General features: G+C 39.8%; 1 protein-coding gene across 1 annotated transcript in view; it reads left to right on the forward strand.

Moving 5' to 3' along the window:
- Nucleotides 1-27,500, forward strand: part of trabd2a (TraB domain containing 2A) — a 152,485-nt gene that overhangs the window by 107,756 nt on the left and 17,229 nt on the right. The window contains exon 5 of the mRNA XM_034192562.1: nucleotides 26,711-26,801. Coding sequence (XP_034048453.1) covers nucleotides 26,711-26,801 — 91 coding nt within the window. The remainder of the gene's footprint in view (nucleotides 1-26,710; nucleotides 26,802-27,500) is intronic.

A 27,500-nucleotide genomic window follows, 5' to 3' on the forward strand; every position in this document is an offset into this window, starting at 1 on the left:
TGTTTCTGTACCCTTCCCCAGATTTGTTCCTCGAGACAATCCTGTCTCAAAGGTCTACAGACGATTCCTTTGACTTCACGCTTGGTTTGTGCTCTGACATGCACTGTCAACTGTGGGACCTTATATGTAGACAGGTGTGTGTCTTTCCAAATCATGTCCAATCAATTGAATTTACCCCAGGTGGACTCCAGTTAAACTGTAGAAACATCTCAAGGATGATCAGTGGAAACAGGATGCACCTGAACTTAATTTTGAGCTTCATGGCACAGGGTTTAAATACTTTTGTACATGTGATTTCTTAGTTTTTTTTTTTTCTGAATCTGCAAAAAACAACTGTAGAATTTGAGGAAAAAACAAATTTCATTCTTTTTGGAATAAGGCTGTAACATAAGAAAATGTGGAAAACGTGAAGTGCTGCCACTAATTTCTGGATGCACTGTATGTTGTTGAATATGTTAAAATCCTTTTTTTTACATTTGCATGAGATAAATGATTAAAAAATTGGATATAATGTTACAAATTCCAGCTGGAGTGAAGTCTTTAAGAACATATGTTTTTCTCAGATGCTAGTTGTGTGGGGCCATACTAAAATACAAAATGGACGAAATGGGGACTGATAATCACGAAATGGGGGTAAAATGTAACGAAATGGAGCAAAGTGAACCAGACTTACTCCAAAGAATTACTTTTATTTAGTTGTTTAGCTTTTGTTATTTTGTGAGATGCACTCACCCATTTCATTATTATCAGTTCCCATTTCACTCCATTTCGCTTAAATATAATTAAATAAAAGTAATTAAACGAATCATATTTGGAGTCAGTCTGCTCCATTTCATTACTTTTTACCCCCATTTCGTGATTATTAGACTCCATTTTGCCTCATTTCGTCCATTTCGTATTTTAGTATTGCTGGTTGTGTGGGGCTTCAACTTGATCTGGATTAAATATTTTCGGTGAATTTATACATTTACAATCCTATAAATAACCTATAATGCCCATACTGTTGCAAATATCTGCTTTGTCGTTTGTTTTATGGGAGGATAAATCTGTCATTCACTCCTGACAGCTGACTAGCTGTGCGTTAGCTGTTTAAACGGCGGAGTGAATGTCTCCTAAACATGCACATTCTGCGGCACTCGTCAGGTCAAACGTTTCTGTGCTGGCAGCACATATTTCAGTCCACTTGCAGCGAAAGCTTGTCACAGCAGCTCGTTGTGATTTATTGAAAGAGCTGAACTCTTAACCCCTGACCCCCACCCAAACCCGCCAGCGTTTCCACATGCACCTGGAACAGACTCTTTACATGCGTGACCACGGGACAACCTTTTATTTGGCGCACAAATGCTTTTTTCCGGTATGAAAGGGAAAATACAATAATACACCGAGACAGCGAGCGTGATTCTGAGTCAGAACTGTTGTGAAAGGAGGCATCACTTTTCATTTTGGAGCGAGACAATAAAGTAGAGCTCATGTTATGCAGAAAGGATGAAGATGTGAGCAGATGGAAGAAAACAGGGCGTGATGATTAGTGGCATCAAGGTTTTCCTTTCCCTGCGACCCGGTCCCAGATAAGCAGTTGAAGATGAGTGAGTGAGTGAGTGAGGTTTTCCTTTCTGTTCATCTCTCATGAAGAAGTTACTGAAAACACACTCAACACCTCATGTCACCTCAAATTTGTACTGAAGTTGAGTACTTGAGTCAAAATATTAGTTGATTTCCATTTCTGTTGTTGTTACTATTTGGATGGCATGTTACATGACTCTTGTCCTCAGACCACTTGATGACACAGCATACATAACTGATAAAACTAAGGTCTTAGTATGTCTGTCTGGGACAACAGGCACAACAGGCGTCACAAAATATTCTGTTTTTTTCCTTATCACGCTGACACAAGACACAGGCAGCACAAAGTTTTGATATAACACATTCCATTCAGATAAACAACACGAGCATATCATCTGTATACAATGTCAAATGCAACACTCTTCATCCAATCACATAACTGTAGTGATCCACACTGCAGGGCACGGTCTGCCCACCTGGGGGTCGGCCGAGCGCAGGCTTAAAACATAGGCGGGGTGCAATGTCGGGGCTCTTGGTTGCAGCGTTGAGTGGGGCACTTGCTCCGACACCAACAGCACTGTCGTAGTGAGTCTCTGTTCATTCGGTGAAGCCATCTTCTCAATACAACATCTGGTTTTGAAGTCAGTTTCCTGTCAGTCTTTTGAGTCTTTGACTTCGCTCACCACATAAAATTACCGGGAGGGCATCTGAAGGCAGAAAATCCCCTAGATCAGTGGTCTCCAAACTATTCCAGAAAGGGCTGAGAGGGTGCAGGTTTTCTTTGCAGTCACTGACTTCAGCAGGTGATTTCACTGATGAACTCATCCCACCTGTTCAAAGGGATGTTAATCAGTGAAATCACCTGCTGAAGTCAGTGGCTGCAAAGAAAACCTGCACCCTCTCGGCCCTTTCTGGAATAGTTTGGAGACCACTGCCCTAGATAATAGCACCTGTTGGCATTTAGATGGCAATCTGACATTTGACCCAAATGACCTTAGCTTCCTCATAAATGATTGACCTTGCCAGGGCATTTCTTTAGTGTGTGCCATCTTTGGTCTAAATGAAGTTGAAGATCAAATATCTTGACCTCTGCAACTTTTAGGTCAGCCTTCATTGACATGCCAGGTTGGGTAGAAATCAGACAAGGACCTGTGAGGAGTCAACCAACAAACAGACAGGCAGACATGACCTTGACCACAATGATTGACCTTTAGGAATTTCTACTGTGCTGAGCCATTCCAGAACCCACCTCCATATGTAATATGTATGCTTGTTGCAAATCTAAGCAAAAGAGTTGAATTTTGTCCTTTGACCCCAATGACCATGAGCCCAATGACTAACCTTTGGTAAATTTGATGACATCTGGGAAATTCCAGAATCCACACACGTGTGTGTGTGTGTGTGTGTGTGTGTGTGTGTGTGTGTGTGTGTGTGTGTGTGTGTGTGTGTGTGTGTGTGTGTGTGTGTGTGTGTGTGTGTGTGTGTGTGCCGCCTTTGGTGAACATTGGCATGAAAATCAAAAGTGAAGCCCTTGACCTTTGCCAAAACAACCCCCGATTACATGTTCAACCTTCGTCCAAATACTGGATTGTTGGAAATTGACCAAAGGATCTGGGAGATGTTGGGAAATAAACCCTAACCTTAATTTATTTACTTTTATTTATTTACTCTGGATCATCTGTATTCTTTATTCACTCTAGCGACCCCTCTGAGTTTGAAAGTACTAAATAGTTTGTAATATATAGTATATATGTATATGTAGTATTTCAGATAATCTACTGGTACAGAAGAACTGCACTGCTAAACACCTGCCTCTACTAATTTGGTTAAAAACTGAAAAGAGTTTGAGTTGGATTTCAGAATAAAAGCACGTCTTGTGCATCGCACTGAGTGCTTTTGGGTTTGGATTAACTCAGTCGGGCTTCTCTGAAGCGCAGCTGGAAGTGGGCTCCCTTGCGAATGATAAAATGCACTGAATCACAAACGCATGGGGGGGAGGGGGGCGGTACAGAATCTGTAATCTTCCTACGCCCATCTATCGCAGTGGTAAACCTCCTTTGAGCTTGAAGGATCACTGAGTGTAACCATTTCATTGGTGCTGTATTCATTAAGGTTCTATTACAAAACAAATGTCTTAATTTTGGCGAGAGTTTATCAATTGTAATTATTCTGATGGGTTCCTGTGGTAGTTATAAGAAAATAGCTTTAGGCAACATTTTAATTAAGTCATGTTGAAATTTGCTGCACTGGATTATGTGACACCTGTTTTCTGTAATTCAAAGTATGCAGCAAATGAGAGGTTGTAATGAGGAAAAACACTTCTTTTATTTATTTATTTATTTTTATTTTTATTCCTGAACCACATGTGACATTTAGTGAAGTGTCACTATGAAGCCAGCGACTTTATGGAAGCAGAAAGAAGGGCAGGAACAGGTCAGATATTTGGAGGTTGACAGAAATAGTGACTGAAACCTTGTCAGAAAAGGGAAATAAAGGGATAAATGTTGCTGGTGATATACGGTTCCAGATGGACAGGGTGAGAGTTTACAGGTGTCCACATTGTGGATCTGCTCTTCCTTACAGTCTAAACTACAGTCACTGGTGACATACGCCTCAGTGGACATATGGGAAGTGAATTGGCACTAAATTGAACTGGAAGAACCGCTATTTTAAATTCATAATCAAGATGCAAGTGCATCGACCATTAGCAAGTGATCAAAATATAATGTGATGGGTTGTGTTGCTACATCGAAAATGATTGTTGTTGAATTTTTCGGTTCACTTTTGTGCCTTTAGAGACTTTAACATAAAGTCATTACCAAAATACCAAAATTACTATTTATTTTTTGTGCAAAAGTGAAATTAACGCCCGAATTTATATAGCTGTATATAAAAAAATGTTTTGTGTGTGTTTTTGCCTTTAAGTAGATGGTAAATAATGTTGAGATTATTAATTTCACTTTTGCACAAAAACTAGATAGTAATATTGGGTATTCTGGTAATGACTTTATGTTATAATGTTATAATAATAATGATGGAATGTTGCAAATTTGCGACAACAGGCATATAGGTCAATTTGGTAAGTTGCATATTTGAGTCAGAGATTGTAGCATATATGCGACGATGGGCGTTAAGGGGTTAAAGGCAAAAACACACACAAAATGTTTTTTATATACAGCTATATAAATTCAGGTGTTAAAGTGTTAAGTTTATAGCTGGTTTACTAATTAACTCAGTGCTGAATTTACAACCATCTGTCAGTCAACACTCTGAGCCCTCACGGTGGTTTCTGGATTTTGACCATACCTTAAGACGATGCCATTTTAAAGTGCTTTCTTTTCACATCATGTTTATGTGTTGCATATCAAAATGTTCAGACTGTTCTCAGCTTTCTGGATGTGACACATATATTTGTCTGTAACACAATTTAAAGATTAATCTATTAATAGAAATATGACAAAAAGTTGACCAGGATGCAGGAGATGGTCAGTAGGGCTCTGAGAGTTAAACTAATGTCAGTAGAAATGGAAATGTGTTTGTAATGCTGCTTCCACATGAGAAATTTCAATTCAGTTTATTTGTATATAGCACCAAACCACAACATCGGTCAGCCCAAAGCATTTCTCAAGGATAAAGTGTAACCTTACCCCCCCCCAAACAAGCATGTAGGTAACAGTGGTCAGGGTAAGTGCCCTCAACCATTTTTTGAGGAAGAAAACAGGGACCAGAGTCAGAGGGGTGACCAACTGCTTAGGGCAACCTAACAATAAGAAATGTAAAATAAAGTACTACAAACAGTTGTCAAATGTAAAACGATGATGATGGAACTATCAGTACATGTTCCTTCAGCTGGAGTGAAAATGTTCTCTATTAACCTTTAGGTTATAGGTGTGAGTGTCGGCAACACGCAACACACTGAATCCCAGTCCTCCCAGTGTAGAAGGCCATATTAAGCCCCTGATAAAAAATACCTGGGTATAGTCTGGCCAAGATATAGATATAGTATGTTTTGTTAGCTCTTGATTCACAAAAGTCTGCAAATGATTAGTTTGCAATGGCATTTAAGCAGTTAAAATTGTGCATTTGATAAGGGTGTGCCATCAGTCTGTGAAATAGAATCTAAATTTAATTTTGTTTTCTTGATTATTTTGTATATCTGGGTTTGTATGTATATTATATATATATATATATATATATATATATATATATATATATATATATATATATATATATATATATATATATATATATATATATATATATATATATATATATATATATATATATGTGTGTGTGTGTGTGTGTGTGTGTGTGTGTGTGTGCGTGCGTGTATCATCTTCTTCGTTGCTCATCACATCCATAAACCTCCTCTTTGGCCTCCCTCTTCCCCTCCTGCTTGGTGGCTTCATCCTCAGCATCCTTCCTCCTATATACCCTGAGTCCATCCTCTGCACATGTCCAAACCATCTCAATCTCACGATCTCAATTCCTAATCCTGTCCATTCTCATCACTCCCAAAGAGAATCGCAACATCTTCAGCTCTGCCATCTTTAGCTCTGGCGCCTGTCTTTTTGTTAGTGTCACCGTCTCTAAGCCGTACAACATACTTGTAGCTGTTCTCACTACTGTCTTGTAAACTTTCCCCTTCACTTGCCAATATTCTTTAGTCACAAATTACTCCTGCCACCTTTCTCCACCCACTCCACTCTGCCTGCCCTCTCTTCTTCACCTATCTACCAGACTTTCCATTACTTTGGACAGTTGACCCCAAGTATTTAAACTCATCTACTTTCACCACTACTACTTCTCTACTCCACTAGAGTAGAGACGTAGTAGTAGTAGACTCATCCTGCTCTCTATTCTCACTTCAGATCACAATGTCATTCATATATATAGGCCTCTGTGGTGTGCATTTGTGCATGACTTCAATCACAGAGAAACTGGGGAGCTGGTATTTGCCATTTGGTATGCTTATGTAGTGTATTTTGGGTCAAGGATGAACGTTGTGAAAACAAAGTTGATAGGACTGATATTTTTGGAGAAATTAGTGATATTAGCTAACAATAAAGGGATGTTGTGCTGCAATGCACCATGATAGTTCTGGGTTTTAAATGTCTTTGTGGTACATGTTAGTGTTATTGATTTATTGTGTTTTTGTAGTTCAATATATTTAGTCGGTTTAGCTAAGTGTCATGTTGCCATTACCATGAGTGAGCAGTGTAGTGCGTTTGATGTCTTCCGCCACTGCCTCTCTTTGTGGGTGTGTAAAAATAAAACCACCTGTTTGCAGCAGAATGCAGAAAAGACAAAAAGCTCTGTGTGCATGGGTGCATGTAGCTTTGATCACTGACAATCTGGGGAGAGCTGACATTTGCCGTTTGGCATGCTGATGTATTCTGGGTCAAGGACAAATGGCGCCAAAATGGAACATTGATAGGATTAATATTTTTGGAGAAACTATGGAAGATAGCTAACAACAGTGAACAATGGACTTAGAACATTACATTCTGGACTTACATTCCATTTCAGCAGGGGGAGGCAAATCATGCGTGTTTAATTTTATTTAGTAAGTTCAATGTAAGTACATAATGTAAATACATAAATATGTTAAAAATACATGGATGACACAAGAAAGTGAAAACACTTGTGGCCCATTAAAAAAATCAAATGATGAAATCGAAGTAATAATAAAATAATAATAATAGTGTGTATATGATTAACAGCAATTAACAGTAAATAAAGGGGTTTAGTTCTTCTAAAAACTGTTGAGGTCTGAGGTTGAAGGCTCTAAAAACATTCTGAACTTGCACCTCATTCCAACTCATTATAGAATCATTGCACAATTTATGACCACACTTGAAAAATGTCAGCTACCTATTTTATAAAAATTACCCAAACTAGAGCCCATGCATCCCCATGGGCAACACACTTCCTGTGTGTGTGTGTGTGTCTGTCTGTCTTTTGCCAGGTTTAGTTGACAGACTCTGTAGAAGTGAATCTTTTATCATGTTAATTAGACAAGAACAAAATGACCCAAATATCTTGGTCCTTTAGAGGCTTTAAGCATCTTAATGCTTTCAGTCAGTAAACTCGGTGAGACGGTATTGATTAGTAAAACAAGATATTCAGTGGCAGCGACATTTAAATCTGGCAGCACTTAGTTTATTTTGTCAGAACTGTTCACTTTTACAGACGTTTCCACTTTGATCATTCTTTCATATGATGGACCAGACTGAAAGAGCTGGAGTTTGTTCAGGTGACTTAAATTTTTTGGCAGAAAATGCACAACTGAGAATTCCAACACTTAGGCTATTAAGAGCTGACAGATACAATCCGAGCACGCCCCCAAATCGCTGCATGCCGCCACAAATTCAGAGTGAAGGCTTATTTAAAAAACAGCCTCACACCACAGGCCTCTTCTGAGCTCTGGACTTCATTTATTTTCAACATAAATTCCAAACTGAACTCGCTTCGCCCCATCTCAGGAAACCTCTTGGAAATCCTTCGACTCTTTTCCCACTTTTAATCAACAAAACAAAACATAATTCAGTTTACAAAGGGGCTGAGCAAAAGCCACGACAATTACACCGCTGGCATGTTTAATCATTCATCATCTGAAATTGTGTGTTTGAATTTGCAGCAAATGATATATTTTACACATAACTTTACTTTGTAAGTTAAATAAAACTCTTGATTTTTGCCACATTTCACTGAATATCATCCATTTCAACTTGAATATGCTTCATCATAAATGTCTCTCAATAATAATAATAACAAAAATACTTTATATATATATATATATTTATATATATATATATATATATATATATATACAGTGTTGGCAAAGTTACTTTGAAAAGTTACTTCATTAGTTACTTTTTACAGTTATATTTTACAGTTACTTTATACAGTTACTTCATTAGGAACTGCAGACAACTTGTCAGCAGCTGCTGAATGTAACTAATAAAGTAACTCATAATCTAACTTGGTTATTTTTAAGATTAAGTACTCAGAATAGTAATTATTAATTACTTTGCTGATTACTCAATCTTAAGAGTAACCAAGTTAGATTACTAGTTATCTTATTAGTTACATGACTTATTAGTTGCAAGTTTTCAGCAGATTCTAATAAAGTAATTGCATAAAGCTGCTAATGAAGTAACTGCATAAAGTAACTATAAGGCAACTAAAACAGCAACTAATATATATATATATATATATATATATATATATATATATATATATATATATATATATATATATATATATATATATATATATATAATATCTTTCATACAAACAATGCACATGAAATTGTCTTACATCAAGATAAGTCATTTTAAAATTAAAAATTATAAAATATAAAATTATTATTTTTTATTTTTAAAAGCATTTTGCCCATTTTTTTAAATAGTTAGCGTGCACGTTGGGTGTTAATTTATTCTATGTCCAAAATTGCGAAGACTTTGCGTTCGTCTGTCCATCCGTCTGTCTGTCTGTGTTCGGCTCCATTCCTACTACTGCCAGGGACTTCAAATTCACAGGGGACATTCTTGGGACACAGACCTTGGACAAGTTCAAAGATGGTTAACCTTGACCTATTTTAAGGGGTCAAAAGGCCATTGTTTTTACACACTCTTTCATTAACCATCTGGGGCCGATGCCATTGTATAAGACGGCTAAGACCAAGCTTTACTAAATTATAAATAACTTTTGAATTATATGAGATAGAAACTTACTCTTTTTTTGCTGAAAAGTTAACTCTGCGGACTTTTGAGCAAGCCGTTGGCCATCTTTGTCCTCCTCATAGAATCTGTGTGATGACTTGCACCAAGTGAGTGTCCAATCGGAATTGGTTCACCATCACATGGTTTTCCAAAATCCAATCGTAGGGCAGATTTACCTCACATGAAAAGCCAAAGATCATTTTCAGGAGTGATGTGTTACTAATTGGCCCGTTTGAATAGCCCCCTGGGTGCTCCAATGAGTACATACTATTGGGCTCCAAATGCGCCCCGCGCCATTACGCACAGCGATCAGTGAAAGCAGGGCAAGCAGGAGCACATGGAGAGCCTTTGATGACAATCTCACATGCTCAAAGAGTGTGTAACTAGTTTGCATGTGAATGTTGCTGGATAACTATGTTGCTTTGTCTGCGTAAAGCACTGTTTACCATATCAATAGACAACAAAACGCATAGACAATTTTGTATATATTGTTCAAAATGTGCATTTGTGTTTATTGTTTGAACCATTTTGCTGTACAGTCTTTCACACAAGACCTCAAATTACCTTTATAAAGTGTCAAAACAGTTGTTTATTATAGTTTGCTGTGTGTTTTGAATAAATATGTGTGGAAAATAATTTTTCGTTTTTTTTTTCTTGCCTATTTTTGATTGTAAACCTTGATTACACTTATAGAACCCAACAAAAACATATATATTCTGAAAGCACAGGTTGTCCTGAAAAAAGAGACATAAAACTTGATTGTGGGATGCAGGGAGAACTGTTAATGGCAATAATAAAACATTTATGCCAGGCGAGTGAACTGTCCAAAAAATGCCCTCGGACCCCAGAGGGTTAATTACATGCTCCTAAAACTAGCTATAGAGACAAAACTGTTTTTTCTACCATGCTGTAACCATGTTTATCTTACACTGTAAAGTTTAACCTGGAGGAACCACCAGATACTTTTATTAAATAAAGGTGTTAAAATGCACCCCCTCATCTACGTCACAACACCTGGGTTGGAGTATTGTGTGTTGGGGTGAAATCTGGTAGGGACCTTGTGTGCTTCGTGGCCGATACAGTAACCATGAAGGCCCAACAGGAACCTTGAACACAAGACTGCTAACAGGTCTCTGGTGAAACAAGAAGTCCTCAATGGTGGATCAGGCAGAGGAGGTGATGGTTTGTAAACCAAGTCCACAGACCTGATTGTCTGGGATTTCCCAGCCATGGGACCTATCAAGGACCGTGTGCTTGTCAGCCTGCTACGACATTCCCACATTAAACAAACCCACGTGCAGGCATCTCTAGATTAACCTTGGATATAGACTTTCTTATCCCATCCAGGAATAGACCAAAAAAGCATTTTCCTTGCCACTAGGATTGCCACGATGATTAAATAACTTAAGATAGTCGTTGTAGCCACAGACTAGTTGTACTTAATGACTAGTCCCACAGTGACAACAAAAGAGCCAAAGCAGAGCATTGCCTGAGGGTGGCCTTAAAGTTGTAGACATGAGGTTTTCACCTACTTCTTCAAATTTGGTGGGGAAATTATGACCTCAGTTTCAGGACTGAAGCCTGTACAAGAACAGTCGATTTGTAATGAGTGAACGTTGCACAAAGACTAAAACAACATGTGGAGGTTTAGTTTGGCTCAGTCTTTGAGTCCACAGTCTAACTAGACTTCCACAGTTCTTCGTCCATCTACAGTTTTCTACCCGACTCAGATTGAGGCAGGATTTAGAGATAAATAAAAGGTGAAAAAAATATGCTGTCTGTTCTGGATTGGTTTAAAGCAGAGACACGACAAACCAAATTTGTGGGTTTGTATGCAGATGCATCAAACTGAATAAATCTGAGTTTTGGATGCTGGTCGTTTCTCCATTTCTGCTGTCGGACTCCGATCCTGCACAGATGTAGCATCAAACTAACAACACATAGATTCACACAAAATTGATTCCAGGCTAAAGCATTTTTCCACAGGCTGTTCAGCTGTAAAGGATCTTGTTGCCATGGAGGAACATTATTTTAATGCTTACAGACTTTTAGCTCTCAACACCACAAAACAACTACATTACACACAAATTTTGAACGCTTGACTCAAAACGGACAACTTAAACTTTTTTTCCCCCGTCACACTTAACTGCAATATTTTCATTTCCGTAAATGCAATATGTTTGCGCTGTTCAAATGAAAAAAAATCAAACCACCGATTAAATGTGGAACATATTCTTGATTTAACTGTGTATTATTGGAAAATAAAAAGTAAAGCAGAGTTTGGATGGTATTGCATTGTTATTGCTTGCGGTTATGATGACTGACAGTGTTTTGTTCTTTACAAACAAAATGAAACCACAGTGAAATGAGGTTTAAATCTAACGCAGCGTGTCCATTGAGGAAGCAAAACACTGTTATGACCTGGGGTTAAATGCAGTACTGTGCAAGTGGAGATGTAATCAGCAGACGTGCCCCCGTTAAATTTGTTAATGTTTGAAGAACACCCATATGGCTGTTTGAGCTTTATGTCACTGCATAGCCAATAATTTTCCTGTTGCTTTTGTTAGACGTGGCCGCCATATTTATGGATAGCGGCATGTCCTTGACATTTGGAGGAGACACTGAGGTTTTGTCTGACTGTTAGCAGCTCAGTGAGTAAAAGTGTTTTTCCAGTAACAGGCTGTTGGCTGGTTAGTACCCTATTCTTCTCCAAATGCCAAATCCCGAAAGTTTATTTGAATTTTTTTTAGTTTAGACGATGGCTGAAATAATGTAATCCTTAAAGGCTGGACCCACGGTGGGGAGGTGTTCAGTTTCTCTTGCACTTGTTAGTATGTTATCATCACTATAAACCTGATTCTTTAGATATTTGTGTACAGTGGTGGTTCTACACTGAATTACTCCCTGGGGAGACCCCCTCCGAGTGCCCCCCCCCCCCAAAAAAAAAAAAAAAATCCAACAAAATTTTACACAAATTTTCACCTCATTGAATGGTTTGTTCCAGCTTTCACCTCATGAAATATTCATACCATTGAACTCATAAACATTCATTATTTGTATATTATTAACTGGATAGGAGGGGCTTTAAAAATACACCTTGGTTTTTTTCTTTAAGAAGTAAATTTAACAACTTTTCAGAGGCAAACTCATACATACAAAGATAACACATGCACACACACACAGGATAAATGCACACACAGGCTATTATTGGTTGATGTAGACAGTAAATTAACCTTTTCTGTTTTTAGCATTTTTTAAAATCAGTTAAATTTACCTACCTTGCGAAGCTTGGAAGATGATGTCGGCTTCCATGCCACACAGCTGACTTTATTTTCTCAAATTTTTTGTCTGTTGGGATCTGAAGGGAATCTGGACATCTTGCACCCCTTGTTATGTCTATTTGTGCATCTGAATACACAACAACCCGACATTTTCAGTGAACAAATAAATAAATAAATAGATTCATATTCTCCTCATCTTTTAGCACTCTGTTCTCAATCACCTTCATGCAAACTCCACAAAGAAAGGCCACAGGTGGAAATCGATCCTTGCTGTGAGGCAACAGTGTTAACCAAGAAGCCAATGTGCTGCCTTCTACATTCTTAGAATTTTTTTCATTTGCACTCTGATCATACCGCTTTCATTCAGTCAAATTTTATGTTTGTTTTTCTTTTTTTCTCCAGACCTTTTAAGTCTGCGTGTGGTTTTCTCAGGTTTATATTTGCACTGAAAGACTTGCACCTTACCTTTCCTTGTACTTGTTATAATGACAATAAAAAAAATCTGTATCTGTATCTAATCCTGTTCTTTTTTTTTGCCACATGTACCCATTTATGTATTTGTGTTTTTTGTTTGTTTCTTTCTTTTTTGGCGTTTTGGATCCATAATGTTATTCAATTTCTATGCTGTTGTAGACAAACCTAGTAAGTAAGTCCCTTCGGCTGCTCCCTTGTTTGCACTTGGGGTCGCCACAGCAAATCCAAGGTGGATCTGCATGTTGAATTGGCACAAGTTTTACGCCGGATGCCCTTCCTGATGCAACTCCACATTACATGGAGAAATGTGGCAGGGGTGGGATTTGAACCCGGAACCTTCTGAACTGAAACCAAGCACATTAACCACTTGGCCACCACCCCTACACAAACCTATGAGCACAAATAACATTTTTGATGATGGGGGAAAAAAACTGGTAAATTGAGAGTCTCTCCTTCTGGCTCAGCTCCTTCTTCACCATGACAGTCCCGTACTGCATCTGTACACCCCAATCTGTCTGTTGATCTCGCACTCCAATTTTCCCTACTTGTTAACAAGACCCTGAGATACTTAAACTCCTGCATTTGTGGCAGTAACTCTCCCCTGACCCAGAGGGGACAATCCACCGTTTTCCGACAGACGACCATGGTCTTAGATTTGGAGGTGCTGATTGTCATCTCATTTGCTTCACACTCTGCCTCAAATCTGCTCAGTGACATTGGAGGTCACCGCCTGATGAAGCCAACAGAACCACATCATCTGCAAAAAGCAGAGATGCAACTCTAAGGTCACCAAATTGGACACCCTCTGTCCCTGACTGCGCCTTGAAATCCGGTCCATGAACATCACAAACGGGATTGATGACAACGGCAGCCCTGGCAGAGTCCAACACCCACCAGAAACAGGTCTAACATAATGCAGACAATGCGGGCACAGCTCCTATTTTGTTCATATTGAGACCGGACCGCACATTGCAGCGAATCCGGTGCCACATACTCCCGCAGCACCTCCCACTGAAAGCCATGTTGTAATCCAACATGTGAATATAATGAATGGAGATCAGTTTATCAGTAGAAACATCAGCTATACACTTTTAGTGGGCCAATATTTCTGCAGACCCCGTTTAAAAACTGCTAATCTGAGACGGAAAACCTCACCAACAGAGGGTTGGATATCTATAGCGACTCCTCGTGCAGGACGTCCAGTCGTGGACTTGTTTGCTGGGACCAGTGGAGGTTTCACGATATTCAGTGCTTTGAGTTAGCACATGGAGCTTGTGTTTCCAACTGCAGTCAGTCAAACCTACAATTCATGAACATTTTGGTTGCTATGTCTCCAAGAAATTTCTTGGGAACATAGCAGTTGTTTGTTTTTTGCTCTAGTTTGGGGGTAGCATATCAAAACAAATTGTTGATGATGATGATTTGGCCAACACGAGCATTTGAATCAAAGCTCCACCACCCCTTATGGATGAACTTGCATTCTGTCTTTGACAGTGTTTTTCTGCTCTACAATTTCTTTGAATAATTACAGTTCGTAAAATCACTGTAATGTCAAATCCCCACACATAGAACAGAAACCCAAGATGTATTCTAACCATAAAATTACTGTCATTTTTGGCTTTAAGTTATTGGTAACTTGTTAATCCAGGAAGTAAGACGCTAAATCACAGCATTCAACAATCTTATGGATCTACCAAACACCTCGTTGGTACCTTCCTCAATAAAGAGCTTCATTCAGTGTTTTGTGGCTGTGATTATGAGCTGCTGGAATTAGCTGACTGGCAGCAAACAGACATAAAAACTAGAAAAGGCCATACGAGGCAGGATTGCCTCAGCGCGGCGTTTGTTTATCCAGCATGCCGTCATGTTATGAGAACCGCTGCTCGGGTCCTGGTTACGAGTTGGAATGTAAATAGTGATGTGTATGGAAAAGGAACTCTATTTAAGGATTACCATATGTTCTAATAATTTGACCAACTTGATTGGCGAGACTGGTTTTCATACTGCCGTCGTTCTCAAGTGGTGCAGACATTTGACATTTTCCTATGCCGAATTCCATTTCTTCCAACTTGTAGTCCCTGTTCAAAACATGTTGAAGTGAATCATAAAAGTAAGATAGTATTCCAACAGGTGATATGGTCAGACTAGTTACAAATGAGGGCAACCAGCAGTTGGTGTTTGTCGTCTGATGGGCGTTCCCAGGAGTGGTTGACTGCTTGATGTAACCAAAATTTGATTGATTTGTTTCAGTAAAAGTGTCACTGTGATGCTTCTGTATCGATAGTTAACAGATAACATCTGATTAGCGGTAAGATGTCTTGTGAATCATGTCAGAGGTAGTATCTGGTTCCAAAAACAAGGTTTTTAGAGTTAAGAGTTTATTTTTTGTTAACTCTTACAAAATGAGGGGAAAAAAAAGCTAAAAAGATTTATACTGAGATACAGCTGCCTGGGAGTGTAGTCCGTATCTTATTTTTTCGAGCAACCTTCCAATCTGTTTCACACTGCCAACACACTGCATTCAGTCAAAATGGCATTCGTCATGCCGTGTTACTTCATATTTGCATAAAATAGAATTGTTGTATATTTTGGTCCTGCATACCTGGCAGTATAGCCACCCCTAGTCTCTTGTCGCTGTAAAATGCCCGTTCTGATTAAAAACTGAAAAGCAGCTGGTCACTTTGCCGCTGTCTCTTGTCATTAATGTGACCAACGGTTAAACGTTCCCAGTCTGTATTTGCATTGACAGAGAGGTGGGATCAGGATTTATAGGGACATATGAAGGAATGCTTTTAGTCATTTTATTGCCTTTTTGGTTGTGTTTAGGTAAGTGGCCAAGGTTAAGGTACAGGCTTATGTTGGGGCCACTTTTAGTCATGTGAGATCTGGGAGCATGTGCTGTGCATTGCTACATCCACCACACTAAAGAATCACTTTCCTGGATAGCAACCACCCAGTTGATTCCATCAAACTGCCACACCCAGGTGATGCATGGATGTCCCCTTGCCTTTTTCCAGTTGCTGGAGTCCTCATTGCTGATGTACCAGGGTGCTGGATCATGCCCAGAGACACTCGCCACTTGGGTCAGAATGTTAGAAGTGATCCTCCCTCACAGTGTAGGTGTTGCTCCTCATATGAGTCACCGTTCATTTGAACAAAAGTCATTCCAGTGGCATCCAAAGGTGGTTTCTCCTTTAGGCCACTAGTTAGCATCCAGGTCTCACAACCATATAGTAAGAAAACAAGCACCTTGACCCTAAACCGCTTTTTCAAAGGTAAGAATTATTCATGCCATTGTGGGAAAACCAAAATCATCCCATATCGACACAAAAGGGCTCTTACCTCAAGCTCTTTTGATAACTTTGGATGGCCCAAACACTGGATGCCCAAACACATGGCTTGTCATGTCACTTCTGAGGAACCAGTGAACATTGCTTGACTTTCCTTTAATACTTTGACCCCTGTTGGAGCAATATGTTGCTGGCATACTTACATTAACATAAGCAAAACATTAATATTTTATGATGAGCTTTGCTTAGTGTGTAGTGTGTTGGAAAGAAGTTTGCTGGAAAGCTTGAATTCTCCATTTCATTGTAAAAAATGTAAATGTAACAAAAAGACTGCAACTAAATTTTATAAAAGTGCAAAAAATCAATTGGAGGTTGTTTTCAGGAATGGGAAAATCGCACATTACGAAAAAATAAATTCTTTGAGCGGAATTTTAATAATTATTGGATGTCACATGCTGGGTTCAATGACAGCATAATTCCTGAAACAGATGGGGAATGTGGAATGAACTCTGCCACTGGAACATGAATGGAATGATGGATGACCCCGGCCTGTGGAATGGATGCCTGCATTGGCTTCTTATCAAATTCACCTTGTTGTTTATGTTCTCTTTTTGTAAAACTATGCAAAATGTTGTAACTATTAGAATGGCCCAAGCAGGGGCTCACCTCTCTGAGTCTGGTCTGCTTGAGGTTTCTTCCTCAAATCATCAGATGGAGTTTTTCCTTACCACTGCCACCTGTGTGCTTGCTCTAGAGGTTGGTAAAGTTCGACCTTACTTGTGTAGAACGCCTTGTGGCAGTTTCGTTATGATTTGGCGCTATATAAACTAAATAAATTGAATTGAACTGATGCAAAAATGGTAAAATGCAGCAATGACATTAGTGTTATTTTGCCTAAATTGCAGTTAACACAACTACAGGTGCTGCCCAGGCTGGCGCCTTCCATTTCCACCGCAGAAAGGCTACATTGAAGATTAGACGCTGAGTGATCCGGGCACCTCACTTGACTTTGTTACCTCTGCCAAGGATGTTATGTTTTCAGTCGAGTTTGTTTGTTTGTCAGCAGGATAACTCAAAAAGGTTTGAACAGATTTTGATGAAATTTTGTGGAGTGATTGGAAATGACAAGAGGAACAAGTGATTAAATTTTAGTGGTGATCCGGATCACGATCTGGATCCGGATGCTAACGCGTTAGCATGTCTATGGCATTTTCAATGTTAAAAGTTAGCATTAAGCAGTTGCAGCTGTCATCACGTTCGGGTGCATTTGTTTTCAAATTGTAATATTCTTAAATTTATTTTTGTTTATATATTAATAATCTAATGATTATTATATACAATTTTAGAGAAAGAGACAAAAAGAAATAGATCACTGTGCCAAGGAGGGAATCTCTTTAGGGTCAGTGACGCTATGGCCTTGTTTAGAGAAGTGTTTCATAAATGTTAAAAGATTCATATATTTGCAGTTTAGTTGAATAATAAATTGAATTTTGTCTCTTATTTGTTTTTGTCTATAAGCACATGCAATATCGATATCAGTGCTCAGATGACAGTAGCTTCTGGGAAAGGTGCAAGTTGCAATAAACTGTGATGCCAAGCGCTAAGGATACATGCTATCCAGTCACAGTAGATGAAGCTTTTTTACTACTGAGCAAACATCATTGTTAGACTTTTTTAGGTTCAATGATTCCACGGCGTGTAGATGTTATGGCGTCAGTGACCCCGTGGCCTTGGTGGAGGTTTGCACTCTCTGAGTGCTTCTAGTTTAATATCCAGCTTGAAAAACCCTTCTGTTGTTGTTCGCGGAGCAATCTGAACAAACTTCCTGTTATGAAGTTACAGCTACGCCAGGCACCATTATAATTCCTTGTGGTGACACTGGGAGTTTCATTTTCACAAAGTTATAGCTGACGTTAGACATTCTGAAGGAAACGGTAAAGGTGTTGTATGGCACATGTTTCTTTTGGTCTCATTTATAACTGGAAGAAGAATTTTGAGAAATTAATTTATAGCTGCCTTGAAAACAGATGAATAGAAGCAGAAATGTGAGCAGTGACACGAAACTCAGCATTTGGATTTGTTCTTTTGTTTTTAAATTGTATGCATTTTGAACTTTCTGGAGACCTTAAAGCATAGGTCCGCAATTAAGCATCTGATGATTGCGTTGTGTGCAAGAAATTCTGTCTACCAGAAATTTGTTTTCCAAGACTTCTAAATGATCTCGAATCATGTTTTTCCCCCAACATTTCAACTCGAAATAACTCCATTTATTCACAACACATATTGCTGGTGATATAACTGACACAAATTATTGATTTGCTATAGGGACCTTTGACCCACTTCTTGTACTTGTACTGTAAACTTGGCTTGCGAAGTGAAATCCGTGTACAACAGTGTTAAACAGACCCAAACAAATGTCTCAGACACATGCAGGGTTCTTATTAGAGAAAAATGCATCTAGCAGCCTGCATTTCTTCACACATCGCGAGACCACTAATATGCTGACAAAAGGTTGCTTGTGCTATTTTATTGCTGTTTTGAGTGGAGATGGTATTTTGTAACTTCTTGGGGGGCCTGAGCTGTTCACTCTCATTTGTTATTTCCTCAACAATATTTTTTGGAAACTAAATTTATTCTATCAGAAACTATTGTCCATAGCATAAACTTCATTGCTAATGATGTTTTAATATGATGGGATCTTATTCTTTAGCAGTGCAGCCAAATTATTAAATGTGACACAACAGTAATAAATCCTATATTACATAGGTCTTGAGGTTCATTTGTGACGGTGTTTATCCACGGATTCTGTAGCATGAAGCAGATGAGATTGTATGACTCCCAGTGGAGGAAATGTCATTAGTCACAGGCAGTGATGCCGGTAACGCGTTACTTAGTAACGCGTTACTCTAATCTAACCACTTTTTTTTTAGTAACGAGTAATCTAACGCGTTAATCTTTCCAAATCAGTAATCAGATTAAAGTTACTTCTCCATGTCACTGTGCGTTACTATTATTTTTTCATTGTGGGTCGATAGCAGCATTAAACTTGGTCTGTGGGCAGGAGGTCGGGGTTCGACTGAACTGCCCACTTTAAGTGAGCTGTGAGCTTTTCATCCCCGTTTTTTTGCAGCTGCTCGACTCGTCCTCACCTCTTAAAGCGCGGTGATCAGCACACCTGCACTGAGCTTTACAAAGACATTTTTATACTTTTTTTCCTCCTTTATTTAGAATTCTGAGCTGAGCCACTCTGTATCTGGTCATTAAAAACAGCTGATCCTCTGCGACGCGTCAACAACTAACACTATTTTCCACTCAAATGCACCTAAACTCTCTTTCTGAGGACCACATGATGTGAAAATGCAATAAAACTTTCTTACCTGTAAATCTGGTCATGTTTTCTGCATAATAAATGTTATCCATTCTTTGTGCTCAACGCCAAAGCAGGGGCGAATCCAGCTGGAATGGGGGCGTGGGGCAAGGATGTGCCCCCCTCACACACCCTAGATTAAAGGTCCAGTTTTGAAGCCGTTTTTTACTACAATACTAATATTGCTTAAAATAATAATAATTTCGACAAGTAAAATGTTTAGAGAGAATTTAAATGTTAGAAAAATGTTAGAATAGTTCATTTATAAAAAATGTAGGTTCGAAATTGCAAGTTTTACTGTTACAGTGCTGTCAACAGTAATATGAGGTCAAGAAAGAGGTCTTTATTTTACTTTTTATAAAACAAGTATTTATTTTCATTGAAGTCAAGAAAGGGTGACTATAAAGTGAATTTTGGCAAAACAGGTATCATTGTCATGTTGAGGTGGCAGAGGGTTGTTGTCGACAGCTGGGAAAAGTAACTAAAAAAGTAACTAGTAATCTAACTTAGTTACTTTTACAATTGAGTAATCAGTAAAGTAACTAAGTTACTTTTTCAAGGAGTAATCAGTAATCAGTAATTGGATTACTTTTTCAAAGTAACTGTGGCAACACTGGTCACAGGTTACGTCCTCAGCTGAGACTGGTACCCATTCACAGTTGGGCAGAGTGGGACAATGCAGAAGAAGTGTCTTGTGCAAGGACAAACAGGGTGCATGGCTGGGAATCAAACCTAGAGTGGTTGTCCAACTCTTATCCGACTGAACTACCTGCTTGTAACGGTACATGACAGTAACTCATCACTCAGTATGTATGCCCTCTTTTGGCCTGTTGCCGAGTAATGATAACCATGGCAACATCCCTCCCCCCAACACACACAGACACAACCCCTAACCCCCTCCATGATGCAACTATGAAGTGCGACTATTAAAACTGTGAACTTGCCGTTATCAGCTGAAAGATGTTTCTAATGATTTTGGCCATGCAAGAGATGTCTGTAGGATGCCAAAAACTGATCATGTGATGATGATATAAAAGCCTTTCCCATCTATAAACACTGTTGATAAAATTTTTAAAGTTTATAAACCATATAAAAAGCTTACTGGGCTGTAACTGCACAACATTCAGCCAAATCCCTATTTGCAGTCCATGTGTAGGAATTAGATGTGAATGAGAGCTTTGAGGTCAGTCGTTGAGTTTTATCTTGACCATCTCCCATCCCTCAGAGCTTGTTTCTGGGTGTGGGCAGCTAGACCTTCATACAGTCAAAATATTGTGCATTGCTGTACATATTTTTGGCCTATTTCACATGTCTAAATGGTATAAAATTAACCTAAATAAATAAGACGTGGAAATATACAGGATGTCAAATGTCACAGATGCCAATCCAGAAATGTACGGCCTAATCTGAAGGCTGGAACCAAGATCTGGCTGCAGGCTTTTTTCTATTGGAAGCATGAATGAGTCTTCAGACTCAATAAGTCAGGTCAAGTGAGGTCTTGGAGCACGCGCTGCACTGCAGAACCACCGTGGGTCCTGGATGGCACTCACCTAGGCAGACAACCGAGCCATCTCCACATTTTGAAAGTAATCATTGATCCTTTAGGGCCTGTTCACACTGTCATGTTTAGCTAGTGTCTGACACTGGCTGATGTACCAGATTCTCAAAAGTCTCTCTAAAACACTGGAAAAGATGTGTTCCAGGGGTCCAGATTTTCTGTCTTCAATGAAGGTCAGCAAAGCTCAGTGGACGGCAACATTGCATTTGTGGAGCTCAGTGTTTGGTGGCAGTTCACTGACTTACTATATGACGTAGATTAACTTTTGCTGGTGCATTGGTAGCTCACTCCGCAGAGCAGTAGGCTAGCTTGGCAGAGCTGATTGTCAACGCAACATTTGAGACGTCAAGTAATGTAGCGTGTATAAACTCAACATAATTCTGCAATTGCCTCACTGGCTACTGGTGCATCAAGAATACAGGTTGAACTTATTCCTTCACATTTCTTAATATTTCTACATATTTCTTCATGCCCAAGGGATCCAGAAGAGGTGGTGCATCCAGTCAAGCCTCTGACATTGGCCAGTTGAGGCAAACGTAGGTGAATGGAGCAGTAACAGTGTACTAGCGGACGTGACGTTGTGGCAGCAGAGGATAACTCTTGCCGGTATTTTAGCTTGAACGTTGAAGATTTAAAGCATGTTGGAAGTTTTTCCAGGACCAAGACAAACATCAGCATTGCCCGACTGACATTGACTTAGCTCCTGCGGACTCTGACGGGCCTCAGCGCTGGTCAACATTGATCAATTTTTCACACTCTGCTGGCAAACACTGGACTAATCATCAGACTGTGAACGCACCATTACAACCAGGTGAAACATGTGTCTCCTTGGACTTCTCCAGCTGAGGCCCCTGCATGTTGGATCATACCTAGTGAAATGTGCCATGTGGCCATCATTTTAACGTCTCACACTGCACATGATGCTCTTCATCTGAGACTCACTAAGGACTCGCTCCTTTGACACAAATCCATTCCAGCAGTACTCAAAGAGAACATTGAGTCATCTTGTTCTGTCACTGGTTAACACCCAACTCTCACAACCATACAGTAAGACAGGAAGCACCAGGACCTAAAAGACTCTTTATAAGTTCACTTTCACATACAGACACACTTCTGATGGGCAAGTCTGGGAAGTCAATAAAAGCCTTAATCTTAGTTTTGATCCAAACCAGTCTCAAACCCAGACAGTCCACTTCCTAAGTGCTACACCAGAGTTTCCCTCGATTCCGCAAAGATTACAGCATCATCAGTAAACATTTGATCGGAGGATTTCCGAATATTAAAGCTTTTAAATTGACTATGCAAGACATTTGTAATTGTTTAGAGATAGAACAGGAAGAACATGTTTTCTCCACTTAAATATAAGCCAAATGTTCTGTGGAAATACAAAACGGTAGTGTTCTAATTGTAGATTACCCTGCAAAGCAGTTTGCTGTGGCGACACATATTGATTTGTCTTGACGCGATGAGTAATTATGTGTCATTGAAAAGATTGTGAAATAGTCAATAACATCCAAAAAGGTGCTGCAGCTCCGTCACTATCAGGACACTTCATTCATCACGTAGAGGTCAATGTCAAGTTTCTTTTGCAGTCCTTGTTTCTGCCACCAGCTGAGACAGAGAGAGAGAGAGAGAGAGAGAGAGAGAGAAGAGGAGAGAGAGAGAGAGAGAGAGAGAGACGAGAGAGAGAGAGAGAGAGAGAGAGAGAGAGAGACAGACATTTGTCACAAATCACCTGGGATATTTGTGCCAGTTGCCAACGGCTACATCATATGCAGGGCCTAATTTCAGGAAAACAAAGACCTTCTAAAACATAATTTTCTGTTCCTGGCCGTTGCCTCTTTCCAGGGCATCAATCATTTTTAATCAGAGATGTCTGAATCTTGTTTTTGTTTGTAATTCCATGACTCTGGTGCACGTTTGGCCTCTTTTGAGTATGAAACATGCCCTTGTTAAAGGTGGAACGCTTCACAGAAATATAGTCTTCGCTTGCAACGTCGTACTTCTCAGTCTGGTGCTTGAATGCATCATTAAAAAAAAATAAAGTTTGAATCAACAATCACATGTCAGGAGAATGTATGTAAAGACTTGATGTTGTTAAAAAGCGTTGTCTCATTTCAAGCGGTGTGGTTTTGCTGTTCATATTGAGCTGATTGTTTGTGCATTTCTTAAACTTTTCATTAATTTAGTTGCACACACAAAAACACACATTAAATCCTGCTGGGGCACATTGATGGTTTGGCTTCTGTGAGTGCGCGTGTGTGTGTGTATTTACGTGCACACATGTCCCTTTGAAGTTTAGAAGTCCACCCCCTCTGGTGGCTCGACTTTGTGCTGAACAGCTCTGTTTGTCCCACCTTAAACTCACATAAATCACTGTGAATTGTTTTGAACCGTAGGCTTGGAAAATACTATTGCAAAGTCACAAATTGACAATGCGTGGCCACACAATAATTAATTCATAGCCACAGCATAGTAACTCATGACCATGCAATAGCTGAGCCATGACCACAAATGAATGATGTGTGTTTAACAGCTTAGACAGACGACCCCAGCGCAGAGAACCACAATGATGATGGGTACAAGCTGACTGATTGTCCCACTGAGGGAGAAGCAGAAAGGTTATACACAAGACAAGCAGAGTTCAATCTCACTAGGCAAATCGGAATGAGAACAACTGTTTTATGGGAACTGAAAGATCCCTGCCCCTGTGAAGAATCATGTGGTTCTTCACCACCAAATGTGTTCACAGAAACTGGAGTACATGGCTATACATTTTTTTTTTTTTTTTTTTTTTTGGAGTTAAGTGAAATGTCTCTGACATTGCTGAAACATACTTAGGCTAAATGTCACCAGTAATTACATCAGAAACAAGGCCACAGAAAATGTAAAACTATTTTTTTTTCTAAAATCATGAATGTGATTTTTTTTCTTTATGTTGTTTATATATACACTGTGACAAACCACAATTTTGTCTGATGCATGTTCGTTCCACAGACATGCAACATAATGCCCATAGTTGTGCATCGAGGCCAAACTCTTTGCTGATGTCCCCGGGCCGGATTAAAGTGCCGGCCTGATTGTTTACACAGTTTGGTGGTACCACGGCTGAGGAGGCCCAAACAAAGAGCCTTAGCTCCTCTTTGTCACAGTGAGGGGCAGAATGGAGACCTCTTGACATGGCAACCTGAAGCCTCAATGCCTCCACTTCACCTAGCTGAGAGGGTCAGAGAGAGAAGGGAGAGTGTGTGCAAGTTTGAGATCAGAAACGAGGAGGAAGGAGTGGAGAGATTAAGTTAGAAGCGAAAGGAGGAAAAAAAACAATTTGTGGAAATTGTGATGGATGAAAAAAGGAGCAACAATTTCCCATTTTGACAATGCAACGGCATGTCATTTATTTCTTCCTTGATTCACACAACACACAGACTTTATAGAACAGCTTGACCCCACCCCCTAACTACACAGGGGTCGTGACGGGACAGCATCAAAGGGGCTGAGGCACTTTGGCATACACTTCACATGTCAGCATTTTGTCACATGCATAACGGGAACAAACACCGCCCATTACCCACCCAGGGGTCCTGTCGGGAAGGGGCCAAGGCACTTTGATATGCGCTTCGCTTATTTCAGCATGTTATCACATGCAAGTCATGAAACATTCTGGTATGGTGAATTATGTCCACAATGTCCATTACATGTTAAATGTCTGCCACGTATGCTACCCCCCCCCCCCCCATGAGAATTCACCATGAGTAAAAAAGAAAAAAATTTCATTGAGGGGGTGGGTGACTAATCCGGCTGCAATGACTCCTCCACAACAGAGCTGTTGGCGGCAGTGGTTTAAGGGAACCATAGGCCCTCCCAATGGGGGCCCGGGCCGAGTAAGAGGGTGCCCCCTTGGAGGCGGTTTGCGCAAGCTCCGTGGGTCTTGATGTGATGTTTTGTTAATGAATAAAATAAATTTATTATTGTTGGGTCAGTGGCTGAAGTTTCATCTCTTGAACACTAGATGGCACACCTGCTCTGAATACATGAGCATTTTCAGGACGGTCATGCAGCGGTTTTGCTCATTTATAAAAACTCAAAATGAAAACACCAAAAAAAAAAAAAAAAATAGAAATACTTAATTTACTTATATTTGAAGTCAGTCTGGGTAAAAAATTGTTTCCTGGTTGATTTTGTCTTTCTGCTCCGGTTAAAAAAATCCTTGCATTATTTAACGTGGCGCTTTCTCCAATATTTGATTCAGGTCACGATGGAGCCGTTCGCCTCCACCAAGAGCATCCGCTGAAATAAAAACAACAGTGGCTTTGCAAATGTATTGCATGTTCCTGTCTTGACTTTGCGGTGTTCAGCGACAGAAGTGCAAAGTGCAGAAGACACTCAGGCATCTCACATGAACACTCTCGTCTCAGTGAGAGACGCGCCTCAGCTCAGAACACTCCCCCTCCAATCCCCTCTGCACTCTGCAGCAAAGGAGCAGACGCTTCACAGAGTTTTCCTGGATCGAAAAACTCTGCAGTCGTTATTGCGATTAATAGGTGGAGTCCAAATCGCTACCATAGGTGTAGGACACCCCAACACTCTGTCTCTCTTGAAGCATTGTGATAAAAGAAATAAACACAATCTTAGGATATAGGAGCTTTAGTGACGTGCCATTCCATATGAACTCAGCAAGAGTTCCCATGGTGACCGACTCAGATTTGGCTTTAAAAAATTTGTGTCGGTGCCTCCACATATATAATGACCTCATGCAAACTTTAGGTGGAAAATCTTCAGGGTTTTTGAACTGTGGAACTTAAAAGAAAATGTTGTTTTGTACCTGTTTTTGATACTCGCAAATTGCGTATCTTCCTGAATTGCCAATTTTGCGTGGCAATATATCTGGAACAAGTAAAGATTTGTGACTGAAATTTGCTTTCCTTGGTAATTAGGGCCCAGGCTTCAGACTCTGTCATCAGGGAAAAACCCATCCCTTCCAGTTTCTGAGTTATTAGTCTCCTAAATGGTGAATATTTTATGTGCAAAAATGGAAAAATCAATTTTCAGGGGGCCGGTGTCAGTCGACAATCATTTATAATAAGATATTGATGCTGGATTCCTTCAATTTGAGGACAGACAGCAACACCATTTTTAAGCCCAATCTGAATCGGTGACCGTGGGCGATTTCTGGACTTTGGTTGAGTTCATATGGAATGACCCTGATGATGTTTAGTTTGTTATACACAGGATCCACATCCATAAAACCATTACAATTCTGACACTGTTATTGCATGAAGTCATCTCATCCTCTGTGTTTCCTTCCAGGCTTATTTCTATTTCCTTACATCCTGCAGTGAAAATAGAAATTCTTCTGATGCATCCTTATGACTGCTCTTTAACGAGACAAAGCACGCGTCTGGATTTTACCTGGAAACGGGAGGTAATCATTTCGTTTTATTTTGTTCCAGGTCACTTTCTCGGCAACAACACAGTCATTGACGTTCTCCGTCGACTGGGATACGAGGTGGAACACACACCTGCTGGGCAGCCCATAAAAAGGCAAGTGTCTGCTAATGTGCCCCTTAACATGCACACACATCAACCCAGCGGCACATACTTCAAACGCGGAGCTTCTGATTTATCACTGCAGCGCATGATGCAGATTTTACACCGACTCTTTGAACCCAACATAAACTATTTGCATGTTACTTTCCTGGCATCTGTTCCCCGAAACACTAGAAGAATTGGTGTCAAAAAAAGAAATGTTCTATCTAGAGTTACCAGTTGATAGTACCTGGAGGCAGTAAGACCCCGTCCAGGCTGGGGTTGGCAATTCTGATTGCTTTCTAACCGGATAACATCCGGTTCATCCTACATACGTGACCAAGTCAATGCAGCTCAAGCTGAAAGGGCTGTATTTGGACGTGTGTGTGTGTCTGGACATGAGAGTATGCATGTGTGTGAATGGAACGCACCCATTGGATTCTCTTGGCCAAGAAATGCTGCAGAGAAAGAAGGTTGTTCGCTGACCTCGCCACTACATTCACACTGAACGCCTCCACAATGTGGGCGCATGAATGTAGTGAGGACGTTTGACGTGATGACCCCCGAGCTAGATGGATTGTAGCCACATTTGTGTTCAGACCTCGGTGAATCCAGCTGAAATCTGGCTCAACTCACCTCTCACTAAATGAAGCTAAATCTGACACACAGCTGCTTTAAATTTAACTCCAACTTGACATTGATTTAAATATTTAC

This window comes from Thalassophryne amazonica, chromosome 17 (assembly GCF_902500255.1).
Source record: "Thalassophryne amazonica chromosome 17, fThaAma1.1, whole genome shotgun sequence".
Lineage (NCBI taxonomy): Eukaryota > Metazoa > Chordata > Actinopteri > Batrachoidiformes > Batrachoididae > Thalassophryne > Thalassophryne amazonica.